Source organism: Heloderma suspectum, chromosome 3, assembly GCF_057233095.1.
Source record: "Heloderma suspectum isolate Gila_16-S chromosome 3, 16-S_ref, whole genome shotgun sequence".
Taxonomy (NCBI): domain Eukaryota; kingdom Metazoa; phylum Chordata; class Lepidosauria; order Squamata; family Helodermatidae; genus Heloderma; species Heloderma suspectum.
The window spans coordinates 32604814-32630320 of record NC_139460.1 but is presented as its reverse complement, the minus strand read 5'-3'; the positions used below and the strand labels follow the sequence as shown (position 1 = coordinate 32630320).

The 25507-nt window shown below is 45.6% G+C and overlaps 1 protein-coding gene across 7 annotated transcripts in view; it reads left to right on the top strand.

The window, feature by feature from the left end:
* Positions 1-25507, top strand: part of CRYL1 (crystallin lambda 1) — an 89261-nt gene that overhangs the window by 40615 nt on the left and 23139 nt on the right. For 6 of the 7 annotated variants that reach the window (XM_084842826.1, XM_084842825.1, XM_084842823.1 and 3 more), the window contains 2 exons: positions 21782-21943; positions 23544-23738. In XM_084842826.1, coding sequence (XP_084698952.1) covers positions 21782-21943; positions 23544-23738 — 357 coding nt within the window. Of the gene's footprint in view, positions 1-4721; positions 5011-21781; positions 21944-23543; positions 23739-25507 lie in introns of those variants that run through there. The other variant, XM_084842828.1, reaches the window with a different exon arrangement.

Genomic DNA, 25507 nt, shown 5'->3' with positions numbered 1-25507 from the left:
CCCTGACATCCTTCACCCAACTCTTCCTAGCAGCAACAGAATTAACAGCAACAGGTAGCTGTAGTTCTTCTCCGTGGTCTCTGTGCATCACACATATGGGCTCTGCGCCTGCACGGTGCACCATTCGGGAAACTTCCAAAGCTGATGAAAATGTTTTTGGCGGGAACCCTCCCCCACCGTCTATTGCGCTTGCTCAAGCAGGTTACCCTCTTCCCCCTCAGTTCTCTTTCAACTGCCTTGCTATAAGGACACCTTATCAGGAACTTCGCTTTCCTCAGAGACCCTTTTTTCACCAAGTAGCTCTGTTTTTTTCCTTCTAGCTATTTTTCCTTTTTTCGTGTTGTTTGTCTCTGTTCTTCCTAAAAAAAAAAAAAAAAGTAGATTAGTTAACTTCTTCTGTTTGAGAGTTTTTGCTGATCGGGGAGAGGTGCGTATGGCACTTAAGGCCCCATTTCGGAGATGTCAGCAATGCAGCAGTAAATTGCCCCCTACAGACAGACAGGAGACTACTTGGGGACACGCCCTTCGGTATCGACAGTGGGGCCAAGAACCCCTCCAGTATCAATACCGGAGATGGCTCCCACGTCAGTATAGGAAGGAGAAGTTAGAGACATTTCACTGCGGAGAGTTAGGGCCGCTCTCCGAACCCTTCGTCACGTCGGTACCGAAATTTTGCACCGGAGTCAGTGCGATCAGATAGATCTCGAACCCTTTGTCAGGATCACTATGACAGAGAGACATATTACAGATCCTGATCTCCAGTTAGGGACTGGGATAGTATTCAAATTGGTCTTTACCTCCAATAATGTATTACCAGATGACTGGAGGTTTGCAAGGGACAGATATTCATGGATGGAACACAATAGTGTTAGTAGAAACTCTCCTCCTCGATATCGTCAGTCGATATCGATATCGTCAATCGCCTTCGGCAATGATATCACAACCACCATGGATGGAGTCTTTTCTTCCTCCGCCAAAAGTTCCGCCACACTCCGCCTCTTAAAGGGACCATCTGCAACCAAGGTAAACAGTACAGGTCTAACCTCTACATACTGATGCCCCCTGCCCTATCCCTCCGACACCAGCCCCGGAGCCGAGGGAGCAGGCCGAGGGAAAAGGGAGTGGTAGGGAGACTTTACCACAGTCAGTTGAGGTCTACCTTTCAGATTCGACCTCGATCTCTTCAGCAACACCTTCCATCGCATCACTGGAAGAAGCAGTATCTGCCCAGGAGGGAGCTTCACAATCAGAGGACATATATCATTTCACTGATCAGATATTACTTATGGCTCAGTCCTTGGGGATTGAAACACCACAACCCTTGGAGAGGTTTCAGGACCCTGTGTTTGATGCAGTCTACACAGAGGCTGCAGGCCCAGTGTCTATTCCCTTCCTTCCTACCCTCCTTCAGATGGTGAAGGGATCATGGAAGGCACCATTGTCTGTGGCCTCAACGTTGAAACATCTGGAATCATTGTATAGCATTCAACAGAAAGGTGCGGAGTTTCTTTTCACACACCCCCCCCCCAAACGCCATCATTGTGGAATCCGCAAAAGAAAAATCATTAAAAAATCCATGCCTCTCCTGCTGATAAGGAGGGCCATGTTTTGGATTTGTTGGGCCTCAGAATCTACTCTTCAGAATCACTAGAGCTCCGAGTAGCCAATTATGAAGCAGCTATGTCCCGCTATCAACTGTTTCTTCAGGAAAAAATAGGTTCACCTTGTGTGATCGTCTCCCAGACAACCAAAGGGAACTGGCTAGAGTGTTCCAGGTAGAAGCAATGAAACTATCCTGCCAACAAATAAATACAACACACCATCAAGGCAGATTGTGAAGCAAAGGCAGTGAAGGGAGCCATCGCACTTCGAAGGCAGGCATGGCTGAGGTCTGCTGGGCTGACACTGGAGGCAAGATCTCACATCAAGGATCTCCCTTTTGATGGAGAAGGTCTTTTCAACGTGAATACTAACGAGGCAATGGATACCATGTAGAAAGCCAAGAACACTGCAAAAAAGATGGGAATCACCTAGCAATAACAGCAGAACCCATCTAGGTGTAAGCGGTGGTTCCAACAGCAACAACCCTTTCAACTCTTTCGTCAGTACTAAGATAGAGTATTGCGTTTTTTGCAACAGCAGAACCAGAAGAGACAGCAGCCCTCTAACTGTTTTCATCAATCTTGTACGAGACTGGACAACTCTTCCAAGCAGAGACTTTGAATCAACACAGACTCTACTGCAACCGGTTGTCACTGCTCCTTTGTTCGATTTCCTTTTGTTTCGTTTCCTACCTACTTGGTTAAGGATAACAACGGATGCTTGAGTTCTCAATGTTATCCAATTTGGTTACAAAATAGAATTCAAAGTCCTCCCTCCTCTCAGTATTGTGAGAGTAATAGCGCCCTCAGAGATATTGCAAGTAGAAACTGACACTCTCCTACTCAAGGGAGCCATCAAACAAGTTTTACCATACCGAATAATGGATGGGTTTTCTCCCTGCTATTTCATGATACCGAAGAGAGATGGAGGACTTCGACCTATTATGGACCTCAGGAAACTGAACAAGTTTGTCAAAACAAGATTCCAAATGAATACATTGGCCATGGTTATGCCTCTTCTCCGGAGAGACGTCTGGTTCTCAGGGGTGGATCTGAAAGATGTGTATTCCATGTGGCCATCAACAAATCCTCTCAGAGAGAACTCAGGTTCATAATAGGGGCAGAGATGTTCCAATTTACGGTCCTCCCTTTTGGACTAGCCACTGCTCCGAGAGTATTTATAAAAACAGTGGCAGTTGTGTGCACGTACCTGCATACACGAAATATAGAAGTCTGTCTGTATCTGGTTGGCTGGTTGATTGTGGCATTATGAGAGCACCATGTTCGTCAAGGTTCCAACCCACACAAAGAATTCTGTTTAGAGGCACAGTGCTAGATTCTACAAAGGAGCATTCTTGCCTCAAGACAGGTTTACCACCCTGGTGGGGCTGGCATGCAGGCTTTTCCATGGCCACAGAACAATTCAGAGGCTTCTGGGTCTTATGGCGTTGACGGTGTATGTGGTGGCATGGGCGCGACTCTGCATGCGGCGCCTACAAAACTGGTTCTTAAGGGTATGCCCAGACAGCAGGGATGCCCATCAGTGGCGAACAGTCTTCTTTGGTGGATGACACCGCACAACCTCTCACAGGGTCAGCCTTTTTCTCCACTGCCTCCATCCTGGGTTTTGGTCACCGATGCTTCTCAACAAGGGTGGGGGGCCCACTGCAGTCCTCTAAGGACTCAAAGACTCTGGTCACTCATGGAATGCACTCTACATATCAATGCCTTGGAAATACTAGTAGTGCAGAAAGCTTTCCCACAGGCACATTCAGGTCTTGACAGACAACACAGCAGTTTTGTGGCACTTGAACAAACAAAGAGGAATACATTCCTCTTGCTTGGTCTTGATGACCCTGGACATTTTCAACTGGGGAATCGACAGGAGAATAATGATTACAGCTTTACACATAGCTGGAAAGAAGAACACACTTGCCCATGCCCTAAGCCGCTCCCGGCAATGTCCCACGAATGGCAACTGGTTCCGGTATGCCTTCGCTGCATCTTCAGTAGATGGGCACTCCTCAGATAGATATGTTTGCGACAGCTCACAAAGCTGTTCAAGAGGGGGAGTGGGTTGGGGGTCATTAGGAGATGCTTTCCAGCTTCACTTGTCAGGAACTCTGCTTTATCTGTTTCCTCCATTTCCCTTAATTACAAGAGCACTCCAGAAAATCCGAGCAGACACAGCGGACTATATTATAGTCACTCCGTGGTGGTTGAACAGGTGTGGTTTCCCACACTCCTAGACCTAGCGAATGGACAATTCCTATGGCTGCCATCAATACCGACGCTGCTCACCAGAGACAACAGTCGGATTCTTCATCCAGATGTCAACACACTCAAACTAACGGTGTGGAGGATTCAGTGGGGTTGAGTTGCTTACCTAAGGAAGTTCATCAAATACTATTGGCAGCTAGAAAACCATCTATTCAGAAGTCATATGACGCTGAGTGGAAGTCCTTCTCTTTTGCCACGTCCAAAGGTTTTCTTCTTTGTTCGGCTCCGTTGAGCTGTATACATACCTTTCTTCATTTGTTATTTGCTAAAGGCCTTAAGCTTTCAACTCTCAGCTATCTCAGTTTTTCATGTTTCTGCTCAGGGTTCTACTATATTTACTCATCCTTTGATCTGTCAATTCCTGCGGGGGTGGGGGGAGAATTTAGCTCCTCCAATTAAAGAGCAGGTCCCTTCCTGGAGTTTATCTGTAGTTTTAAAGATGCTGACTTCAAAGCCCTTCAAACCCATGGCTAAAACAGACCTTCGTCTTCTGTCTTGGAAGGTCATTTTTTATTGGCCATTACCATGACACATAGGGTGAGTGAAGTGTGGGCATTGAGGGTGGACCCTCCTTACCTTATTTCCCACAGGGACAAAGCGGTTCTGAGACCTGGCACTTAGTTTCTGCCAAAAGTAAATTCAGAATTTCATCTCAATCAGGATGTTGTACTTCCCACTTTTTTTCCATCACCTTCTTCTCAGCTGGAGACCACCCTGCATGGTCTAGATGTCAGGCAGGCTCTTGCTTTTTACAAGAGCAGAACAGAACAGTTTTGTCAGGCACAGAGGCTTTTTCTTTGCTATAGTGGTCCAAATAACAGAATGCCAGTATCTTCACAGATACTCGCTTCTTGGATTGCACGTGCTATCAAATCGGCTTACGAGCTTGCGGGACTCAAGCTAGAGCACCCAGTTGAAGATCATTCAACAAAAGGAATCTCCACCGTGACTGCTTTCGGCAAGGGAGTGTCGATACCGGACCTGTGTGAAGCGGTGACATGGACGAAGCCATCGACTTTTCTAGCACACTATAAGCTTCATGTCAGAGCGAGAGAGGACTGCAATTTTGGCCAGGCAGTTCTTTTTTCCATTCTTCAGTAAGACATCAGGATACACTGACCCACCTCCGGTAAGTTAGCTTGTTAATCGCCCATATGTGTGATGCACAGAGACCATGAAGAAAAAGTCAGACTGCTTACCTGTAACGGTAGTTCTTCGAGTGGCCATCTGTGCATTCACACAACCCTCCCACAGTCCCCGCTTCGGTATCAATGTCACTATTGTTGTTGGTACTGAGGCAGGTTTTTCCACCTTGGTAATGAGGCTAGCTAGTCGGTCTCAAGGAACTGAGGGGGAAGGCGGGAACCTGCTTGGGCAAGCGCAATAGACAGTGGAGGAGGGTTCCCAAACATTTTCCTCAGCTTTGGAAGTTTCCGAAGAACTACAGTTACAGGTAAGCAACCTGACTTTCTCTTTCTCTCTCTCCCTCCCACCCCCACCCCCACCCATGTCTTCAAGGTCTCTACACTCAAGGTCTCTACACTCCCTACTACTCTACTCATAGCTTCAGCATAGCTCTACTCATAGCTTCAGCAGCTCCCATGAGATGGGAGGAAGCTGCCACTCTAGGACAACCTTCCCCATGCTGGTGTCATCCAGATGTGTTGGACTGCAACTCCCATAATTCTCAGCCAGCATGGCCCTGCTGGCTGTGAAATTTGGGAGTTGCAGCCCAACTGGTCTGGAGGGTGCCACGTAGAGGAAGGCTGCTCTAGGGCCTTCCCCTCCCATGTGGTGAACGTTCTCATAAGATGGGTTATATGAAGAATAGCACTTCATGCTATTCTCAAGCACTTCATGTTCTTCTTAACCCCAGTTGCCTAAATGAGATAATCAGTACGTCTGCTGTGCATGTCAGCACTCGCCTGCCATATTGTAGAAACTCAGTCTGATGTTGAGAGAATTGTGCTTTGCTGATGCAAGCTTCATTAGCACGCTACATCATCTCTTAATAAACTGTTACTCCCTCCAGGCAACCCCACATCTTTCCACTTTCACCTTAAATACCTACAATGGCTGTAAAGTGCCCTCAAGCAATCCATCTCCTTACCTGCTTTGAGGATTGTGCTACTCTTGAAAATGGGCTTCTCTGAAGCTACTTTCGTCTAACCCTTTTGTTCTTTAAAAAACCAATGGGCACATTAGACTTTATACTGATTTTCATAGCTGCACAATCTGCCAAGGTTTATATTCTGTCAAGTAAAATTATGTGCATTACAAGCGAAAAAGGCCCTGAGAGCCAGGGCCTGCAGGAGAAGCTGCCACCAGCTGGGAAGAGGTGTGCCTGCTGCTGCTGGCCCTGCCGCTGCCACCACCAACACCAGGCCTTCCCTGCAGACTTCTGCCTGGCAGACTGCCAGTCCCTGCAGGACCAGGCCCCCAGGTACCGAGCCAGCTGTGCTGCTTCCACCTGCCCCTTCCTGGAGGGGCTACATAAGCTGGCTGGCTGAGGTGGCCTGGGAGAGCCAGGGCCTGCAGCAGAAGCTGCCAGCACTGGGGAAGAGGCGTGCTTGCTGCTGCTGGGCCTGCTGCCACCACCACCAGGCCTTCCCTGCAGACTTCTGCCTGGCAGACTGCCAGTCCCTGCAGGACGGGGCCCCCAGGTATCGAGCCAGCTGTGCTGCTTCCACCTGCCCCTCCCTCGAGGGGCTACATAGGCTGGCTGGCTGGCTGTCTGGCTGGCTGAAGTGGCCTGGGAGAGCCAGGGCCTGCAGGAGAAGCCGCCGCTGCCACAACCGGGGAAGAGGCGTGCCTGCTGCTGCGCCGCCACCACTACCGTGGACTCCTCCCTGGTATTATTTTTAAGGGGAGTTTTAAGTTGTTGTTTTGTTTTTTAATTTCTGGGGGATTCTGTTGTGTTTTTAGGGGTGGGTAGCCTGCCTGATAGGCAGGAGCGAGGGGGCATGTGTCCACCTGATGGAGGCAGTGGGGGGAGTGTTGGGGGCCAGAACATACCGAGGCTGGGCAGCAGGTGCTGGCGGAGCGCTAGGGGCAGGCCATGCCAGGTAAGGGGAACAAGGGAGAGATGCGTAGTATCTGTCCCCTGCTCCGGGCCTGTCCAGAGCCAAAGGATGGCTGGGGGAGGCGTGACTCCATCTTCTGGCCTTCATTTGCTGCTCTGCAAGGCCAAGCCTGTTTCCCAGAAAACCTCCCTCATCCATGACATGATCCTGGATGAGGGTGCAGACCTGGCTTGTATTACAGAGACCTGGCTGGCCGAGGCTGCAGCTCCAACCCTTGCAGCCATGTGTCCAGCCGGATTTTCGTATGCACAGCAACCGAGGGCTGGGGATCGGGGAGGGGGAATGGCTGTTATCTACCACAAGTCCTTGGTCTTCACCAGACCCCCCCTCCAGGAGACCAAGGTTGCTGAGTGCATGTACTGGAGGTTGGGCCTGAAGGGCAGTCTGGGGATTCTGCTCGTGTACCGTTCACTCCTCTGCACGACTGGCTCCTTGGCCGAGGTGCTTGAGGTGGTCTCTGATGTGCGTGTACAGTCCCCTAACTTATTGGTGTTGGGGGACTTCAACGTACATTTGGAGGCCATCCTCACAGGAGCACCTCGGGACTTCATGGAGACCATGGCTTCCTGGGAGCTGCACCCTATTCTAACTGGGCCCACCCATGTAGCTGGTCATGCACTAGACCTTGTGTTTGTTTCTGGAGAAGCGGGGAGTGATCTGGAGGTCAGGGGTATATCCACCACCCGCTTGTCATGGTCGGATCACTATCTGGTGACGTTAGACTTCTCGGTTCCACAACCCCTCCGCAGGGGTGGTGGACCCATTAAAATGGTCCGCCCCAGGCGTCTTATGGATCCAAATGGATTCCTGAACGCGCTTGGGGTTTCTCTGGGGCATACCAACGGCCACTCGGTCGAGACCCTGGTGGGTGGCTGGAATGCCGCAATCACTGGGGCATTAGATCAGGTGGCTCCGAAACGCCCTCTCCCCCTGAACAGGGCTTGGACTGCACCATGGTTCAATCCATGGTTACGAGCTCTGAAACAGGAGGTGAGACGGCTAGAGTGCCGGTGGCAGAAGTCTCGCTCCAAAGACGATCAGACACGGGCTAGAGCTGTATCTTCAGCCTATCACGTGGTGGTGAAGGCAGCAAAAAAGGAATGTTATGCTGCCTCTATCGCGTCTGCAGAGTGCTGTCCCAGGAGGCTGTTCCAAGTGGTCCGGAGCCTGGTCGGTCCTGTGGCTCCTGAACCACTGGAGCATTCTAAGGCCTCCTGTGAGGCCTTGGCAAGGCACTTTGCAGATAAAATTGATCAGATTAGGAGTGTTACTCCGCACACTGTGGATACAGTTAGTGAGCAAGAGGCGGCCTGTGGCAAACCGGTTTTGTGGGATCGGTTCCAGCTTCTTCCTCCTGATGAAGTGGACAAGGTGCTTTCATCTGTAAGGCCGACCACCTGCTTACTTGATCCTTGCCCAACTTGGCTCATTATGGGCTGCAGAGAGAGACTGGGTGAGGGGATCAGGGCGGTGGTGAACGCCTCCCTTGAGGTGGGAGTGATGTCATCAACCCTCAAGTAGGCAGTGATAAGACCGCTCTTAAAGAAGCTCTCCTTGGATCCCCAAGTTCTGAACAACTTTTACCCAGTCTCAAATCTGCCATTTTGGGGCAAGGTGATTGAGCAGGTGGTGGCGATGCAGTTGAGGGCACACTTGGAAGAAACTGATTATATAGACCCATTTCAATCGGGCTTCAGGCTTGGGCATGGGACAGAAACGGCCTTGGTCGCCTTGGTGGATGATATGAGGAGGGCTCTGGATAGGGGTGAATGCTCCTTCCTTGTTCTCCTCGACCTTTCAGCGGCTTTTGATACCGTTGACCACGGTATCCTCCTGGACCGCCTGGAGGGGTTGGGCATTGGAGACACCGTATTGCGGTGGTTCCGGTCCTTCCTCTCCAGCAGGTACCCGAGGGTAGCACTGGGAGAGGAGGTTTCGGACCCGTGGCCACTCACTTGTGGGGTGCCACAGGGTTCCATCCTCTCCCCGATGCTATTTAACATCTATGTGAAGCCGCTGGGGGCTATCATCAGGAGGTTTGGGGTGTGGTGTCATCATTATGTGGATGACACGCAGCTCTACCTCTCGTTCAAATCTTCACCAAGGTTGGCCGTAAAATCCCTGTCCAAATGTCTGGAGATGGTGAGTGGCTGGATGGGGAGGAATAAGCTGAAGCTGAACCCTGACAAGACCGAGGTACTTTTGGTGGGAGACAAGAGGAGGCTGAGGGATGTTGACCTGGTGTTGAATGGGGTACGGCTACCCTTGAAAGACCAGGTCCGCAGCCTGGGGGTCATTTTGGACTCCCAGCTGTCCATGTAGGCTCAGGTGTCAGCTGTGAGCTGGACAGCACTGTATCAACTCCATCTGATATGGCAGCTGCGCCCCTTCCTTCCCGACCATCTGCTCCCTAGGGAACGCCACCATGCCCCCTCTTTAATAAGCTTCCGCCGTGCATTAAAAACATGTCCTGGTCTCCTCTTGTTTAGACTACTGTAATGCGCTCTATGTGGGGTTACCCTTGAAGACAGTTCGGAAGCTGCAGCTGGTACAGAACGCGGCAGCTCACCTGATAAAGGCAACCGCCAGCGAGATCACATCACTCCAGTGCTGAAGGAGTTATACTGGTTACCAGTTGTTTTCCAGGCCAAATTCAAGGCGTTGGTTTTGACCTTTAAACCTTATATGGTTCTGGCCCAGCCTATCTTAAGGAGCGCCTCCAGCAACACCAGATAGGCCGCTTAACAAGATCAGCCTCGGATGGCCTTCTCTCTGTCCCATCAGCCAGGACAGCTAGACTGGTGGGGACGAAGGAGAGGGCCTTTTCTGTGGTGGCTCCCACTCTGTGGAACTCCCTCCCTAGGGAACTCCGCCATGCCCCCTCTTTAATGAGCTTCCGCCGTGCATTAAAAACGTGGTTGTTCAGGTAGGCATTTGGGGTGGGTTAGGGTATTTTAGAAAATGTTTTTATTGTAGAATTTTATTGTTTTAAACTGTTTTATTATACATAGCCCAGAGTGGCTGGGTGACCAGCCAGATGGGTGATTAATAAATTTAATAATAATAATAATAAAAAAATAATGGCTGCAAATACAGGTTAGCTCTTGCCAGCTATATTGAAGAAATACGTCCTGGTATTAAAAAAAAAAGTATTTTGTGCAGTGAATATGGCAAATTTCTGTATGATCTTTTCAAAACTGCACTCCCTCCAGGTATCATACTTCTCATGTCTTAAAGATCAGGCTGACATTGCAATTTTAAATATACTGTACAAATATGCAGCCATTTTAAATGACAGTGAGGTGGGAAAAATTAGTAATCCTCTTAGTGGATGGGATTGGAGGCCACATCTGGTAGCAGCTTCTAGGAACAGAATCTGAGTGTATCTGGTTTTGTTTGAAGCAGATTGTGACCTGGTTCGCACACAACACTAACCCATGGTTTATTTAACCGATGGGTTGTAGAATTCTGGGTTGTTGTGATAGGTGAACCCAGCCATGCTAACAAACCATGGTTTCTTAAACACAGACAACCCAGAAAGAAAACTCATGGTTTGTTGTTGTGTTGTAAACTCTGGGTTGTTTAAACCATGGGTTGTCATGTGTGAACACAGAACCATTTGTTGTTCATGGTGGGAAGGGGTTGCCAAGCCACAGAGGGAGGGAAGGAGGATGGCAACATAACTCAGTGATTAATAAATCAAACAGTGGTTTGTTTGATCATGTGCCAGACAAACCCTGGGTAGGGCAATAAACCATGTGCTAATCTGGATTAAATAAACCATGAGTTAGCATTATGTGTGACCCGGGTCACAGAGTCCCAATTGTGACTTGAAGCATAGACCTTCTTTAAGTACTTCCAGTACTATTTGAGAATTGGACATACAGGAACAGAACTAAGTTAAAAACACAGAACTAAAAGCAAATATGCACTTGTTATACATTTAAGGATTGAGCCTATTATTTCTAAACTAGTATCTAAGACAAATGTTTTAGAGTTGGACAAATAACCTTATTGGTATATAAATATCCTGTGGTTATAATCTCCATTTTCAGGTATATGAGGTTTGAAAGAGATTATTGTCTTCACTTTCTAATCTCTTCTTGAAATATGTTGCATGCTGCAATAAGAACTGTGATAATGGAGTCCTTTAGAATTATTTTTAAGGGATTACATTTATCAATCCTTTATTTTGAAACAAAGACATGTCTTTTTAGAACATAAGAAGAGCCCTCTTGGATCAGACCAAGGGTCCATCTAGTCCAGCATCCTGTTCACACAGTGGCTGACCAGCTGTCAATGGGAAACCCACAAGCAGCGCATGGGTGCAACAGCACCCTCCCACCCATGTTCCCCAGCAACTGGTGTACATAGGCATATTGCCTCTGATACTGGAGGTAGCACATAGCCATCAGGACTAGTAGCCATTGATAGCCTTCTCCAGGAATTTGTCTAACCCCTCTTGTTGTTATTGTTGCGCTGTTGTTGTTTATTACATTTCTATACCACCCCATAGCCGAAGCTGTCTGAGCGGTTTACAAAGGTTAAAACATTAAAAGTACAATATGCAATATTTAAAATATAAAAACACACAAACAGACAGTATACACAAAGACAAGATATATCTAAAATCAACTTTGAGCAATCAGCCAAACCATAAAACAAATCAACTTAAAACTCATCACATGCTGCCAGATGCCTGGGAAAAGAGAAAAGTCTTGACCTAGCACCAAAAAGATAACAATGTTGGCACCAGGCAGGCCTCATCAGGGAGATCATTCCACGATTGGGGGACCACCACCATGAAGGACCACTCCCATGTTGCTCTCTTCTGAGCCTCCCTTGGAGTAGGCACCTGGAGGAGGACCGTAGATGCTGAGCATAGTGTATGGATATGTTTGAGCTGGGGGAAGCGCTCAGTCAGCTATTGTGGACCCAAGCCATGTAAGGCTTTATAGGTTAAAACCAACACCTTGAATCAGGCTTGGAAACATATAGGCAGCCAATGCAAATGGCCCAGAGTTGGTCTTTTATATGCGGACCTCCTGGTCCCCGTTAACAATCTGGCTGCCATGTTTTGCAACAGCTGCAGCTTCTGAACCATCGTCAAAGGCAGCTCCACGTAGAGTGTATTGCAGTAATCTAACATGGAGGTTACCAGAGCATAGTCAACTGAAGCCAGGTTATCCTTGTCCAGATAGGGGCGTAGCTGGGCCGCCAACCAAAGTTGGTAGAAGGCACTCTGTGCCACTGAGGCCACCTGAGCCTCAAGTGACAAGGATGGTTCTAGGAGAACCTCCAAGCTATGAACCTGCTCCTTCAGGGGGAAACCCCATCCAGAACAGGTTGAACACCCTCTATCCCATTATCCAGTCAGGAGAACCACCCACCAACAGCATCTCGGTCTTGTCTGGATTGAGTTTTAGTTTATTAGCCCTCATCCAGGCCATTGTTGCAGCCAGGCACCAATTTAGCACATCCACAGCCTCACCTGATGAAGATGAAAAGGAGAAGTAGAGCTACGTGTCATCAGCATACTGATGACAACGCACTCCAAATCTCCGGATGACCACACTCCATCGTTTCATGTAGATGTTGTGTAGATGTTGAACAGCATGGGGGACAAAACAGACCCCTGTGGAACCCCATACTGGAGAATCCACGGGGACGAGCAATGTTCCCCAAGCACCACCTTCTGGAGTTGACCATCCAAGTAGGAGTGAAACCACTGTAATGCAGTGCCTCCCACTCCCAGCTCAGACAGTCATCCCAGAAAGATACCATGGTCGATGGTACTGAAAGCCATCAAGAGATCAAGGAGAATCAGCAAGGTCACACTCCTCCTGTCTTTCTCCTGTCATAGGGCGGCCAAGGCTGTTTCCATTGCAAAACCAGGCCTGAATCCTGACTTGAACCAGATCCAGATAATCAGTCTCATCCAAGAATCTGGAGCTTTTAAAGCCATCCAAATTGGTAGTCGTCATTACATCTTGTGCTAGCAAACTTCATAATTTAACTATGCACTGTGTGAAGAAGTACTTCCTTTTCTCTGTCCTGAATCGGCTTCATGGGATGATCCCAGGTTCTAGTATTATGAGAGAGGGAGAAAAATGTCTCCCTATTCACGTTCCTCACACCATGCATAGTTTTGTACACCTCTATCGTGTCTCCCCTTAGTTGCCTTTTTTCCAAGCTAAACAATCCCAGCTGCTGTAACCTTCCTTCATGAGGGAGTTATGCCAGCCCCTTGATCATTTTAGTTGCCCTTTTCTGCACTTTTTTCAGCTCGGCCGTATCTTTTTTTTTTTTAGGTGCCGTGACCAGAACTGTATACAGTATTCTGAGTTTGGTTACACTATAGATTTATATAAGGGCAGTATGATATTGGCAGTTTTATTCTCAATTCCTTTTCTAATGATGCCTAACATGGAGTTTGCCTTTTTTCACCAGCCGCACACTGAGTCAACATTTTGATTGAGTTGCCCACCACAACCCCAAGATCTCTTTCTTTGTCAGTCACCACTAGCTCAGATCCCCTCGGGCTATATTTGAAGTTGGGATTTTTTGCTCTAATGTGCATAACTTTACACTTGCTTACATTGAAATGCATTTGCCATTTAGATGCCCACTCTCCCAGTTTGGAGAGATCCTTTCTGAGCTCCTCACAATCCCTTTTTGTTTTAACCACTCTAAATAATTTGGTGTCATCAGCAAACTTGGCCACTTCACTGCTCACTCCTAATTCCAGACAGTTTATGAACAAGTTGAAAAGCATTGGTCCCAATACAGGTCCCATTTACCATTTATTCCTACTCTGTGTTTTCTGATCTGTTAGAGGACCTCTCCTCTTAGAGCATTTCTACACCAGGCTAAAATCCCACTTTACTGTCAGGCGCACCCTAGCTGCCTCTTGCAGTCCCCTCCAATAGCCAGCTCAGGACACAGACGACAAGGATTCTTTCCAAGTCTTTGTTCCTTTATTCCTTTATTACTCTTTCAGATACTAATCGCTAGCGACTAAGCAAGGAACAGCACTGGGGGAAAGATAGCAGAGTAGCCTAAGCTCCAGGTAAGGCAGTTGGTCCCCGTTTGAAGAAGAACCATGGGAAGACTCTGAACTTATGGGCTATGGAGAGATCCTCCCTCTTTCCCTTGGGTCCTCGGGACGCGACCGTTGTTTGAGCGCCAAATGAGCAGAGCGCCTCCTTTCGGCACCCTCCATCTGTCATCGCTCCCTGCGTCTGCACCGAGCGTCCAGCAAGGCCCCCTCCAGCGCTGTCTCACTGCTAGGGTCACTATCTATCCCAGGAATGCTGGCAGGAGGAATCTCTGCCAGCTGCTGTGCTTGTGAGAGATGAGCGAGCTCCTCTCCCACGGACTGCGGTTCTTCCTCAGAATCAGAACAGCTCTGGGGCTCTATGGGCTCAGTTTCCACCCTGACATTTACCAGGGCTTTCTGCTTCCATTTTAAATGCAGGCTCACAACGGGCTCCCTTTACACATGCTTCCCTTTCCCCCCTTTTCCTGCCTTATTTGCGTGTTCTATATGTTTCATTATGCAGCGACTAGATGGCGCTGTGGTCTAGCTCCTCTTATTGCGGGATTTCCTCTTTTCAGGAGGGAACTCAAGATGCTGTAATTTGATAGCTCATTATCTCCAATCTTTAAAAAAAACAGGATAAAGGTCATTTAGCATGAGAGACACCCTGGTGGTTGACAACGTCATGTAAAGGACCCGCAAACTTCCGTGAGTAACCAATCTCAGTCGCGGGATAAAAGCCCTGTATGGAGAAGCCCTTATTCCGTGACTGCTAAATTTGCTCATGAGTCTTTGATGAGGGACTTTGTCAAAAGCTTTTTGGAAGTCCAAGTAAACAATGTTAGATAAAGGACTTATAACTTCAGCTTTGCTTCAACTTTATATTTCTCTATGGGTGCAATTTTAAAATCAGGTTTTATTTAATAAAAACAGCAAAAGTATTAGTGTACCATATATTTGCTTCTGAGCATTATAGCATTGTTTAGATATGTAGAGCACTTTTCCAATAGAAGCGTACCTAATGCTGTTCCTTAATCCTTCAATTAATTCTGTATTTCAGTAGCTAAGGTCTGGACTAGTTGTGATTACTGACAGTTTATTGCCACAGGAGCCACTGGAATTAATAAGCTACTTTGAAGCACATTTATTACTGAGATTTAGAACCTAGAGAAAGCTTAGAGTACTCTGAGTAAAAAAAAAAATTGTACCATTGTGAAATTATCTATATAAGCAGCTCTTTTTCTTTACTTATTTCTTTATGCATTAACATACTACCATGCCTCTCTTCTTACAGCAGAATTCAAAAGTGGTTTATGTCAATCAGTCAACATAAAAGTGAAATACCATTTTCATAAGAAAAGTTGGAATGGACAAAAACCAAATTTAAGCTTACAGCTGATATGCAAAATGGAGGAACTATAGAAAGTTGTCTTAAAGAGAGCAATTTTTACATGCCTGTTAGACATAAGCAGTAGTAGGTGTTCACAGGCTTCCCTGGGGATGGAATTCAAAGGGCTAAGGCTATAGCAGAAAAGGCCCTGCCCCTGACACTAGCCCTCAGAGATACCTTCTGCGGCATGGTGGCAAGAAGCAAAGCTTCTTTGTGGATCTCAGCAAGTAGGGGTGGCTTAGGTAAGGAGAAGCTTTGCTTAAGGTAGCCTAGACCGGAACACATTAAATCCAGAAATTAATCAGTAGGCGATATACTTTGTGGAGGATCAGCCTTATAAGAATGGTCTGAACTCAAAATGGACTGAACTCAAATGCTTTTTAAGGACAGCACGGTGTAAAGCATCTTGTACATTACATGGAGTCACCATCTAGAGTCTAGCTGCTCAGAGAAAGAACAGCCAGTATGATGTTTGGATGGAGACCTGGGTTCAAATCTCTACTTGGCTCATCCCTCTCAATCTCAGTCTAACCTACCTTAAAGTGTTATTTTGAGGATAAAATGAGAAAACCTTAAGGATGCTGAAATGAGCTACTTGGGGGATGAGGTAAATATGATAAAAAGGGAAGCATATATGTAAAATTGCCTTTGTTCACATTAATCCTTCACTAGTCTTGTCTCTTGCAATTGTATCCCCTCCCTAGGGACGTCAGAGAAATCTGCAATGGATTCAAATGAGTTCAGCTTTCTATGATCCGACCTGCGAATTCCGCAGCGGATGTCCTTTTTCCGAGTCGCACAGATTCCATGGACATGCGGACCAGTTTTTTACCGGGGGGGAGGGCGTCTGTCAATGAGCAGATGACGGAATGAAACATAAGAAAGATACATGACAATCTGCAAAACACAGACAGAACAGATTTAACAAAATACGTACATCCTACCACTCCCTCTGTTCTCTTCCGACTGACAAACTTTAGACTGTAGCCATTTTGAGGGCAATAAACTGTATTGTTCTTCATGTTATGAAATGCCATGAAGCATACTCATGGAACTATACTCATGAGGTATACTCATGGAACTGCATAAATATTAAAATATATTATTGTTATATCTTCAGAGCATAAATTCAGAAAATCTGTGGTTAAAATGCTGTTTAAAAGTTAGCATGGAATCATAGGGGTAGATGGGACTGGAAAGTCATCAGGTTCAAACTTCAAACCTCCCAACATCAGCCCCTCAGAAATTAACCCACAAGATCAAGATAATTGTGTGCTGCAGATGCAGGGTAGGAGTAAACAAGGCACACCTCTGCAGAGCAGATTAATTCCAGACAATTTGGTCAAATGAACCAAGTCATGTGCTTCCAGGAAGGCAAATAAATAATCCTCAGGGTCACTAGCTGATTGGACTGGAGACAAGGTTCTGTTCTGAGCTCAGATGGATGAAAAATAAGATGAGAGTTGTTTACTTCAGCATTGTAATAGTATCAAAATAGCTATTATAATGTAATACACAAATCCTGATGGTGGAGTTTTTAAGGAAGCAGTTGGATGTCAATATACCAAATAGGCATTGCCTTGTTGGCTTCAGTGTATCTGGCTACTAAATTTCTCCTCTAAATATATATTCTGCAGGTGTTTCTGTGTTGTTGTTTATTACTAATTGTAAATTATGATTTTTAAATATCAAAATCAAACTGTGAAAGTAAATTTTCTAACTCTGTGATGCTTATGCATGACATTTCTGAAGATCCACAGTATAGCATAAACCTACTAGTCGCAGTATTGCAACCAAAGGTTTTCCAGAACTACACAGATATTTCTAGCCACTGACTCCCTAAACTAGCATTAAGGGAGAGGAACTGCCTCTTGCTGATCAAGGGATGTTGGGGTCATGGATACTGGCCGTATTTGCAGGTATAATTAATTCAAGTGTAGGGCTAATTCACAACATAGGACCTTCATAGGAACAGCAGTCACGTGGGAAATGTACACCCATACCTTATACATGTATACCTTATACATGTATAAGGTATGGGTGTACATTTCCCAAATGACTGCTGTTCCTATGAAGGTCCTATGTTGTGAATTAGCCCTACACTTGAATTAATTATACCTGCAAAATACATGTATACCTTATACATGTATAAGGTATACATGTATACCATATACATGTGACTGGCCATCCCAAATTTTGAATGGGTGAACTGTCCCTGAGTTGAACTCTGTCTCTTGGATCTCAGCCTTTTCTCTTTTTTTAAGATGACATTTTAAATAATAAAAATGCTCAACCCATATATAGCGAGTACCTAAATCAGGGGTAGGCAGAAGGTAGCTCTGGATCTACTTGTAGATCTCTGTGTGCTTGCAGTAGATCAGCAAGCAACAATTGACTCACAATTGTTTAACAGTAGTAGCAACAAAATCACTACCCCTCCACCCTAAATTATATTATGAAAAATGTTTGGGGCAAACAAAAGTTGGGTTTTGCATGGAAGGACAGTGAGCACTGTTCAGTTTTGGTACTCAGAACAAGTTCCTCTTTAATTCTATGTGTATGGGCATTATCCAGTTCTGTCATCCTGTTAGCACAAATGACGTGCTAGCGGAAACTAGGTTCTAAACTATGCGCAAGAGAAGAATCCAGCTACAGTTGCAGCTGCATGGTATGCATGCGCAAACTGTTGTGCAACCAGCTGCACATAACTCTTATGCAATGCATTGTGCAAACCATTGCACAACCTGTTGCACAACCACTTGTGCAAGTGTAATGGGCAGCTGCTTATGCAATACAAAGATTCAGCGGCGGTCCACTACCACCACTTGAGTTTGCAGAATGACACCATTGGATACAGTCTTTTTCACCAGGCTCTGGTTGGTGGAACTCAGGTTTGTAGTAAAACAACAATGGATCCCACAAGCCTGAAATTTGCCCACAGCTGACTTAAAGATTACACCATGTAAAATTGCTTTGGTGGGTACAGTACGAAACAAAATTGTGAAGGCTGGAACAATCCCTTTACATGCATGTATAGGAAGCGTCAAAGTAATCCACAGCAATTCAGCATTCATTAAGGGTACTTGGGATTTTCAGGGACACTATGTCCTTAGGGTCCAAGCATGTGGTTTACTGTGAATGATCTACATTTCCATTTAATATAAAAACTAAGGGGAAACTCTCAACAGTGAATTATTGTTGTTGTTGTTTAAAGCCAACAAATTGGCATGTCCTAATCAGGCTTTTACAAGGGATGCTGTAACAAGGTTCAATTGAGTTGGAAGTCAGGTTACAGTGACCGTATTCAGGTGTTAGAGCTTTCAAATAATGGTACACTGTTTTTGTGGAAATGAGAAGTGTGATCCTTACCAAAATCGGAATGGGCACAGGAATATACAGTGTCCTTTAACATTCACTTAGCTGAACTCTACTCTGTGGTGAGTTTCAGTGCTCTGCCCTATCCATTTCATGCTTGATCTTTTCTCAGGTGAACTGAATAGTTTTAGAGGCTTGGTAGCAAGTGATGAAGCCCTTGATTAATAGCTGGTTTAGACCTTAATTTACCCCCCCCCCCATTCTTCAGGGAGTCAGTCTCCCTAAGAAAATAAATCCATGCTTGACAAGGCCAGAAACCTTTATTGCATCAGTCCAACAAATTGAATACAATTGTGCCACTATCAAAGAAGCCCTCAGCAAATGGTCTATTCAGAGGCCTTGCATAATCATTGTAGGTTTGAGTTTCCAAGAGTGTTGAGCTTCACCTCTGTGATTATCTGATCTGAAAGAAGGTTTTGGGTTTCAGGTGGAGAATCTCACAATAAAACTATTCAGTGTCGCTCTTTTATTAGTTTGAACAAGTATCTACAGAGTTCTCTTAGTCTTGTGACTTTGCTAAAGGAAAGTATTTACAGGTAATCAGCTTGCAGACTGAACTGCTCCAGGAATTATGACCAAAGCATTGTTTTGCACCAATAAGGAGATATATATATAATAGTTGGCTCTTCTGTTCTAAAGCAGACCTGTTTATCACTCTAAATTGTAGCAGTTTTGTGACTTTAAAAACTCAGTGAAATTCCATTCTGCACTAACAGGAATGGCTCTCCTGCCCTGCTGCCCCCCCCAAAAAAATCTGCCACAAGTCCACTGATTTGTCACTGAACTGGTACAGTGTTTAAATCTGAAATGCAAAGCTTTCACTGGGAGGTCACTGGCCTTGTGGGAAATGTTTTATGATCCAGTATGTTTGCTGAAGCAAAAGAATATGAAGCTCAGCCAAATATATATTTAGTTTTTACATTTTTATCAAAATATCTTTTCCTATAAACAGTAATGTTGGACAAGATAAAAGAAAAACATAGCAATAGCAGAGAGATTACATATTACATCATCATTAGGGCATAGAAATATACAGACATGGCTATTATTTCTATTCTAGATAGTTGTTACATTAGATGAAAACAATACATGCTTTGATGATGGATGAGTTAAAGAAGAGCCATTATTACAAAGGTGCTAAAAGGGATGCCACTTTGTGTGAAAAGATTCTGGTCTATCAGACCTCTAACCTGGTATATTAGCTTTTCCATAATAAGTGTACCATCCTGGATGTTCTGGTCATAGAGATCCATATGTCTTTAAAATACAACTTGCCATTGCCAAGCTATTTCTATTTATAAAGCAGTAAGGAGATGTTTATTTTTAAAGATGTACACCCTATTTTCCAATCAAAAGGTGATGACCATAGCCACGTATAACAGCATGAAACAATACTGGGAGCACAGCTACAGATGGCTCCCAGCTCGTTTCTCAGAGGTGGGGCAGCTCAGAGAGATGTTTGTATGACGTGGATAACAGCTCTCAGGTGTTCATGCATCTGCTGTCCTTACGAGACCTTCAGTGAAGTTGGTGGAACTAGTCCGCTCAAGACGTGTGCTGCCAAGGAGCCCCAGATGTAACTGTCTGTAGGGAACATGGCCTCTTCACACCCAGGCCAGATGGGACGTGTCTCTTGGCTTGTCTCTCAGTGGTGGGGTGGCTAAGAGATGCTGGGAAGTTGGGGAGCATGATCTTAACAGTTCTGCTCCGTTCCCTAGCCTTCCTGCTGCTTCAAACCATATGGATAAATCCTGAAAGCATCACTTCACGTACTACAGTCTTATTTGAATGTCTGCAGATCCTTCCTCCCCCATTCCATCTCAATATTGTGATCACACGGACACCATGACCAACATCAAGTCAGAATATTTGTTTGTTTTCCCTCCCCGCTCCCACCTGCTTTTTACAACATTTCACCTGATGAAGAGATCTGGAGATCTCAGAAAGCTTGCACGTGTTTTGTGATGATTTGGTTGGCCTAAGAAAGGTATTATATGAATATGGATTTTGGAATTTTACTTACTTCTTGATCAAGAAATAGAACCTAGATGTAACATTGCAGGCGCAGCACATGCCGCAGGAAAAGTATGATGGCGTTTCATTGGAGGTAAACAAATATTCGTGGCCAACCCCATCATTATCCTGTGGAAGGTATTGTGAACCACTGTGGCTTAGCGGGCACATCAGGAGTGCTTCCAAATGCAGGGGTCTTAGCGCTACCGGTCCTAAGGCACTGCGCAGCTATTTCATCGTTCCCTCAATGGATTTATTGTGTGGTGTGAAAACAGGAGGCTTAGCAATGGCATACATCGTCATCTGGACCCCCCATAAAACTTTGTCAATGAGGCAAGGCGCTTGCACAATAAAAACCTTGCCTGGAAGCTGATCATCACTTCTCAGCCATGAAGCCCACTGGGTGTCCTTGGCTCAGTAACTACCTCTTAGCTCAACCTAGCTCACAGGGTGGTTGTGAGGATAAAAGGAAGGAGGGAAGAACCACATACACCTTGGAGGAAAAATGAGATATAAATGTACTAAATAAAAAAATAAAATTATTTAAGGATATTTATTTTTCAGCTTGTTAATTGTGTGTGAGATAAAGATGGCACTCTTCTAATAAAGAACTATTAAATCTACATGTTACATTGCTTTACATTTTAAAGTAAAAAAAAAGATTTTTAGAGTGAGGTCATTTTTTAGCAGTTAACTGGAATCAAACATTTAGGTGTTTTTCCTCTACCAGTAATCCAAAAGCAATCTATTCTCGTAACCAGTTCTTTTTCTTTTTAAAATTTAGAATGCATCTGCAGTTTTTCTGTATAGGACATTGCTATCTCCAAAACCCATATAGCTCCAGTATGCTATAACATGTCCAGTATGACATGTTAAAAAAGAAATCATTACTATTTCTTTGTTTACTTTCCAAGTTTGTGAAATAAATACATTTGTGGAAATAGGTGTTGATTCAAAGACTTCTGTCATATCTTAAACACTTAATTATTTTGTATTCTAGGAGTGCACACCTGAGAACCTAGAGCTGAAGAAGAAGATATTTGGCCAGTTAGACCTTATTGTCGGTAACAATGTTATTCTGAGCAGCTCGACCTCCTGTCTTTTGCCTACAAAATTGTTCACTGGACTGAAGCACGTTAAACAGTGTCTAGTGGCACATCCTGTAAGTACACCAAGATATTTTTGGTAATTTGTTATATTAGAACTGCCTAACTTTGGCAGTGGGGTAGTTGAAGGGTGCAATCCTGTCAGGATAGGCGGCCGCCTCCAAACTCGGAGGCGACTGCCTATCCAATGCAGGGCAGGAGAAGCACAGAGGGGATCGTCCCATCTGTGCTTCAGCCACCCTGCATTTACAGCTAGGCAGCTGATTTCGGCTGTCTAGCCATGGGACCTCGGAGCGCGGGAAGCGGCAGCCAGACGACATGTAGGGTGTGTCGTACCGGCATTTCTGACTTTCCCGCCCCAACGTGCCCCCCAGGAATGCCTCATTTTGCCGGGAGGGGGTGGAGGCAGCGTGGGAGCGGATGGAGGGCGGTTCCCGGGAACCAACTTATCCTATGGCCATCTAGCCACTGACTAGCGGCCATAGGATTGCGCCCTAAGTGTCTTAATTAAAATGTTCATATGTAAGGTTTTCAAGGGAAGTGTCATTTTGATCTAGAGGCATTTACAATAAGGGATTCTTTGCATTAAATCTGAGGTGGTATGGTTTTATAAATGGCCTTGGGAATATGGTTGCAGGGTGGTATAAAAATACTTAAAATAAATGTGTTGTCCATGACCCTCAGCTGGTATGGAACCTGGAACTAATTGGCTCAAAAGGAGCTGTTAACCCAGCAGAGGAGTCTGAAGGCTTTTCAGGGGTGAGCAACTTGTGATCCTCCAGATGTTTTGGCCTGCAACTCCCATGATCTCTCACAATGAGCTATGCTAGCTAGGGCTGAGGGGAGTTGTAGGTCAAAGCATCTGGAGGGCTACAAGTTGCCCACCCCTGTTTTATATACCCATTGCCTCTTCCTGGTCCTCTAGGAACCATTGGTCCATCTAGCTCAGTATTGTTAACACTGCCTGGCAGTGGCTGTCTAGGGTTCCAGGCAGGATTCTTTCCTAGCCTACCTGGAGATGCAGGGGATTGAACCTGGGACCTTGTGCATGCAAAGTAGGTGTGTTATCACTAAGCCTCTCTGCTGGTTATTGGTTGCAGCTGGGACTTTTCCCTACTAAGTAGACCCTTTCTCCTGAGTAGTTCGCTGCTCTCCTATAAACCCCTGACAATAGAGCCTTCTGGTAGCCAACAGCACTGCGGTTCTCTGGTGATTCTGAGTTTCCCACCAGGTCTGCTGCCGCCTTTGCTCTGGGTCCTGGGGGGCAAGAGAGAAGAATCAGGGATTAAGGCAGGGTTTGGGATAGGATTAAAGGGATTATTGGGGGGTGCCTATGGTGTGGTCTTTTCAGCCTTTCTATTTTTTTCAGGCATTTTAGTTCTTCAGATTTTATTGTTTTAAATCTGTTAGTGTATTTTAGATCTTTTCACTGCTGCTGGTTTTTGCTTTCATTTTATACTGTAGTTTTCAATTTATAGAAGTTTTATATTATGTTTTATCATGTTGCATTTTATGCTGTTGTTGTGAACTGCCCAGAGAGTTTCAGCTATGGGGCAGTATAGAAATGTAATAAATAAATAAAATATGTCCATTAACTTGTTCGTTCTCTCTCTCTCTCTCTCTCTCTCTCTCTCTCTCTCAATGATTTGTGTGTAGGTCAACCCGCCATATTATGTGCCTCTGGTTGAATTGGTTCCCCACCCAGAAACAGATCCTTCTACAATGGAAAAAACGTATGCTCTGATGAAGAAGATTGGTCAGTCACCAGTTAAACTGACAAAAGAAATAGATGGGTTTGCTCTGAATCGGCTCCAGTATGCAGTTATTAGTGAGGCATGGAGACTCGTTGGTGTATGTATGATTTTATTTTTCAGCTGCCTTGCTTGTGCTTCAGTTCAGTAGACTGCACTGTACCGCTTAGGCCACAATCCTTAACATGTCTACGCAGAAGTAAGTCCCATTCAGTTCAATGGGAGTTACTCCCAGGTAAGCAAGTATGGGATTGCAGCCTTAACCTAGGAGTAAGTCTTAGTGGTTAAGACGCTGAACTGCAGACCGGAAGGTCGGCAGGGCAGCAGTTCGAGACCCGAGTGCTGCGTGACGGAGTGAGCTCCCGTCTTCAGTCCCAGCTCCTGCCAACCTAGCAGTTTGAAAGCAAGAAATTGCAAGTAGATAAATAGGCACCACTTCAGCGGGAAAGGTAACAGCATTCCGTGCACCTCGGTGTTCAGTCATGCCGGCCACATGACCACGGAAGCGTCTTCGGACAGCGCTGGCTCTTCGGCTTAGAAATGGAGATGAGCGCCACACCCTAGAGTCGGACACGACTGGTTGGGGACACCTTAACCTTTTTACCTTTAAGTCTCATTGAATTCATTGGGGCTTCTGAGCAGGATTTGATTGCACAGGATATTTAATTATTTTTCTGCTATTGTCTTAAGGAGCCCCCATGCAATGAGATTAAAAAACATTGGTATGTACATTTACCAGACAAGATGGCTTAGGCACCAGTGAATATTGAAAAAAAGCATACAGAAGGAAGCAAATATGTACACTAAATAGTATGAGGAGCACTCCAAAACAATGCCATTTTCATTCTAGCCAGAAGAACAAGGTGACAAGGTCAAAAACAGCAATATTGATTTTCATGTTGTTTCTCTTCATTTCCTGTTGCATTCAGAATGCTCCGGGCATCCTTGTATCGTTTGTGCTCAGTGAAACAATTATGAAAATTTAAGCAAAAGTAAGTTTAGTTCGTTGGAGGAAATTCTGAGAGCGCCTTGGACTGCAAGAAGATCAAACCAGTCCATACTCCAGGAAATAAAGCCAGACTGCTCACTTGAGGGAATGATATTAAAGGCAAAACTGAAGTACTTTGGTCACATAATGAGAAGACAGGACACCCTGGAGAAGATGCTGATGCTAGGGAAAGTGGAAGGCAAAAGGAAGAGGGGCCGACCAAGGGCAAGGTGGATGGATGATATTCTGGAGGTGACGGACTCGACCTTGGGGGAGCTGGGGGTGGCGACGGCCGACAGGAAGCTCTGGCGTGGGCTGGTCCATGAAGTCATGAAGAGTCGGAAGCGACTTAAGAACTAAACAACAAGTTTAGTTCTTAAGAATTCTGTCTCTCAAGCTTTGATAATTATTCAGTACAAGGGAATAAAGACAAATCTCTCCTGCTCATTTTGGACTTTTACCTCATTATCACCTGTTGTAAGCAACAGCATTTCCCACAGCTACATATTCTCTGGTATGTATTATGTCTTTCCAGCACAAAAAGATTAGTTCTTAGTAGGGATGGCAGAGAATTCTGCCACAGATCACGGTGAGGCCGAATGCCAGTGCATTCAGCCCCCCGAACTCCGTGGCGGAACAGCCTGCTGCCCCCCCCCCGCAGATCCCCCCCGGGACGAGACACACCTGGGGTGGATCTTCTGGGCGGTGGCGGCTGCAGCGGCCAGTCTTCCGACTGGCTGCCGCCACCGCCATTTCCACTCTTGTAAAAGAAAAAGAAAAAGACATGATAGGCTACGTAAAGATTTACGTAGCCTATCATGACTAGGTTTAAAAAAAAAAAGACGACGTGCTAGGTGGGTTAAAAAAAACAACAACATGTA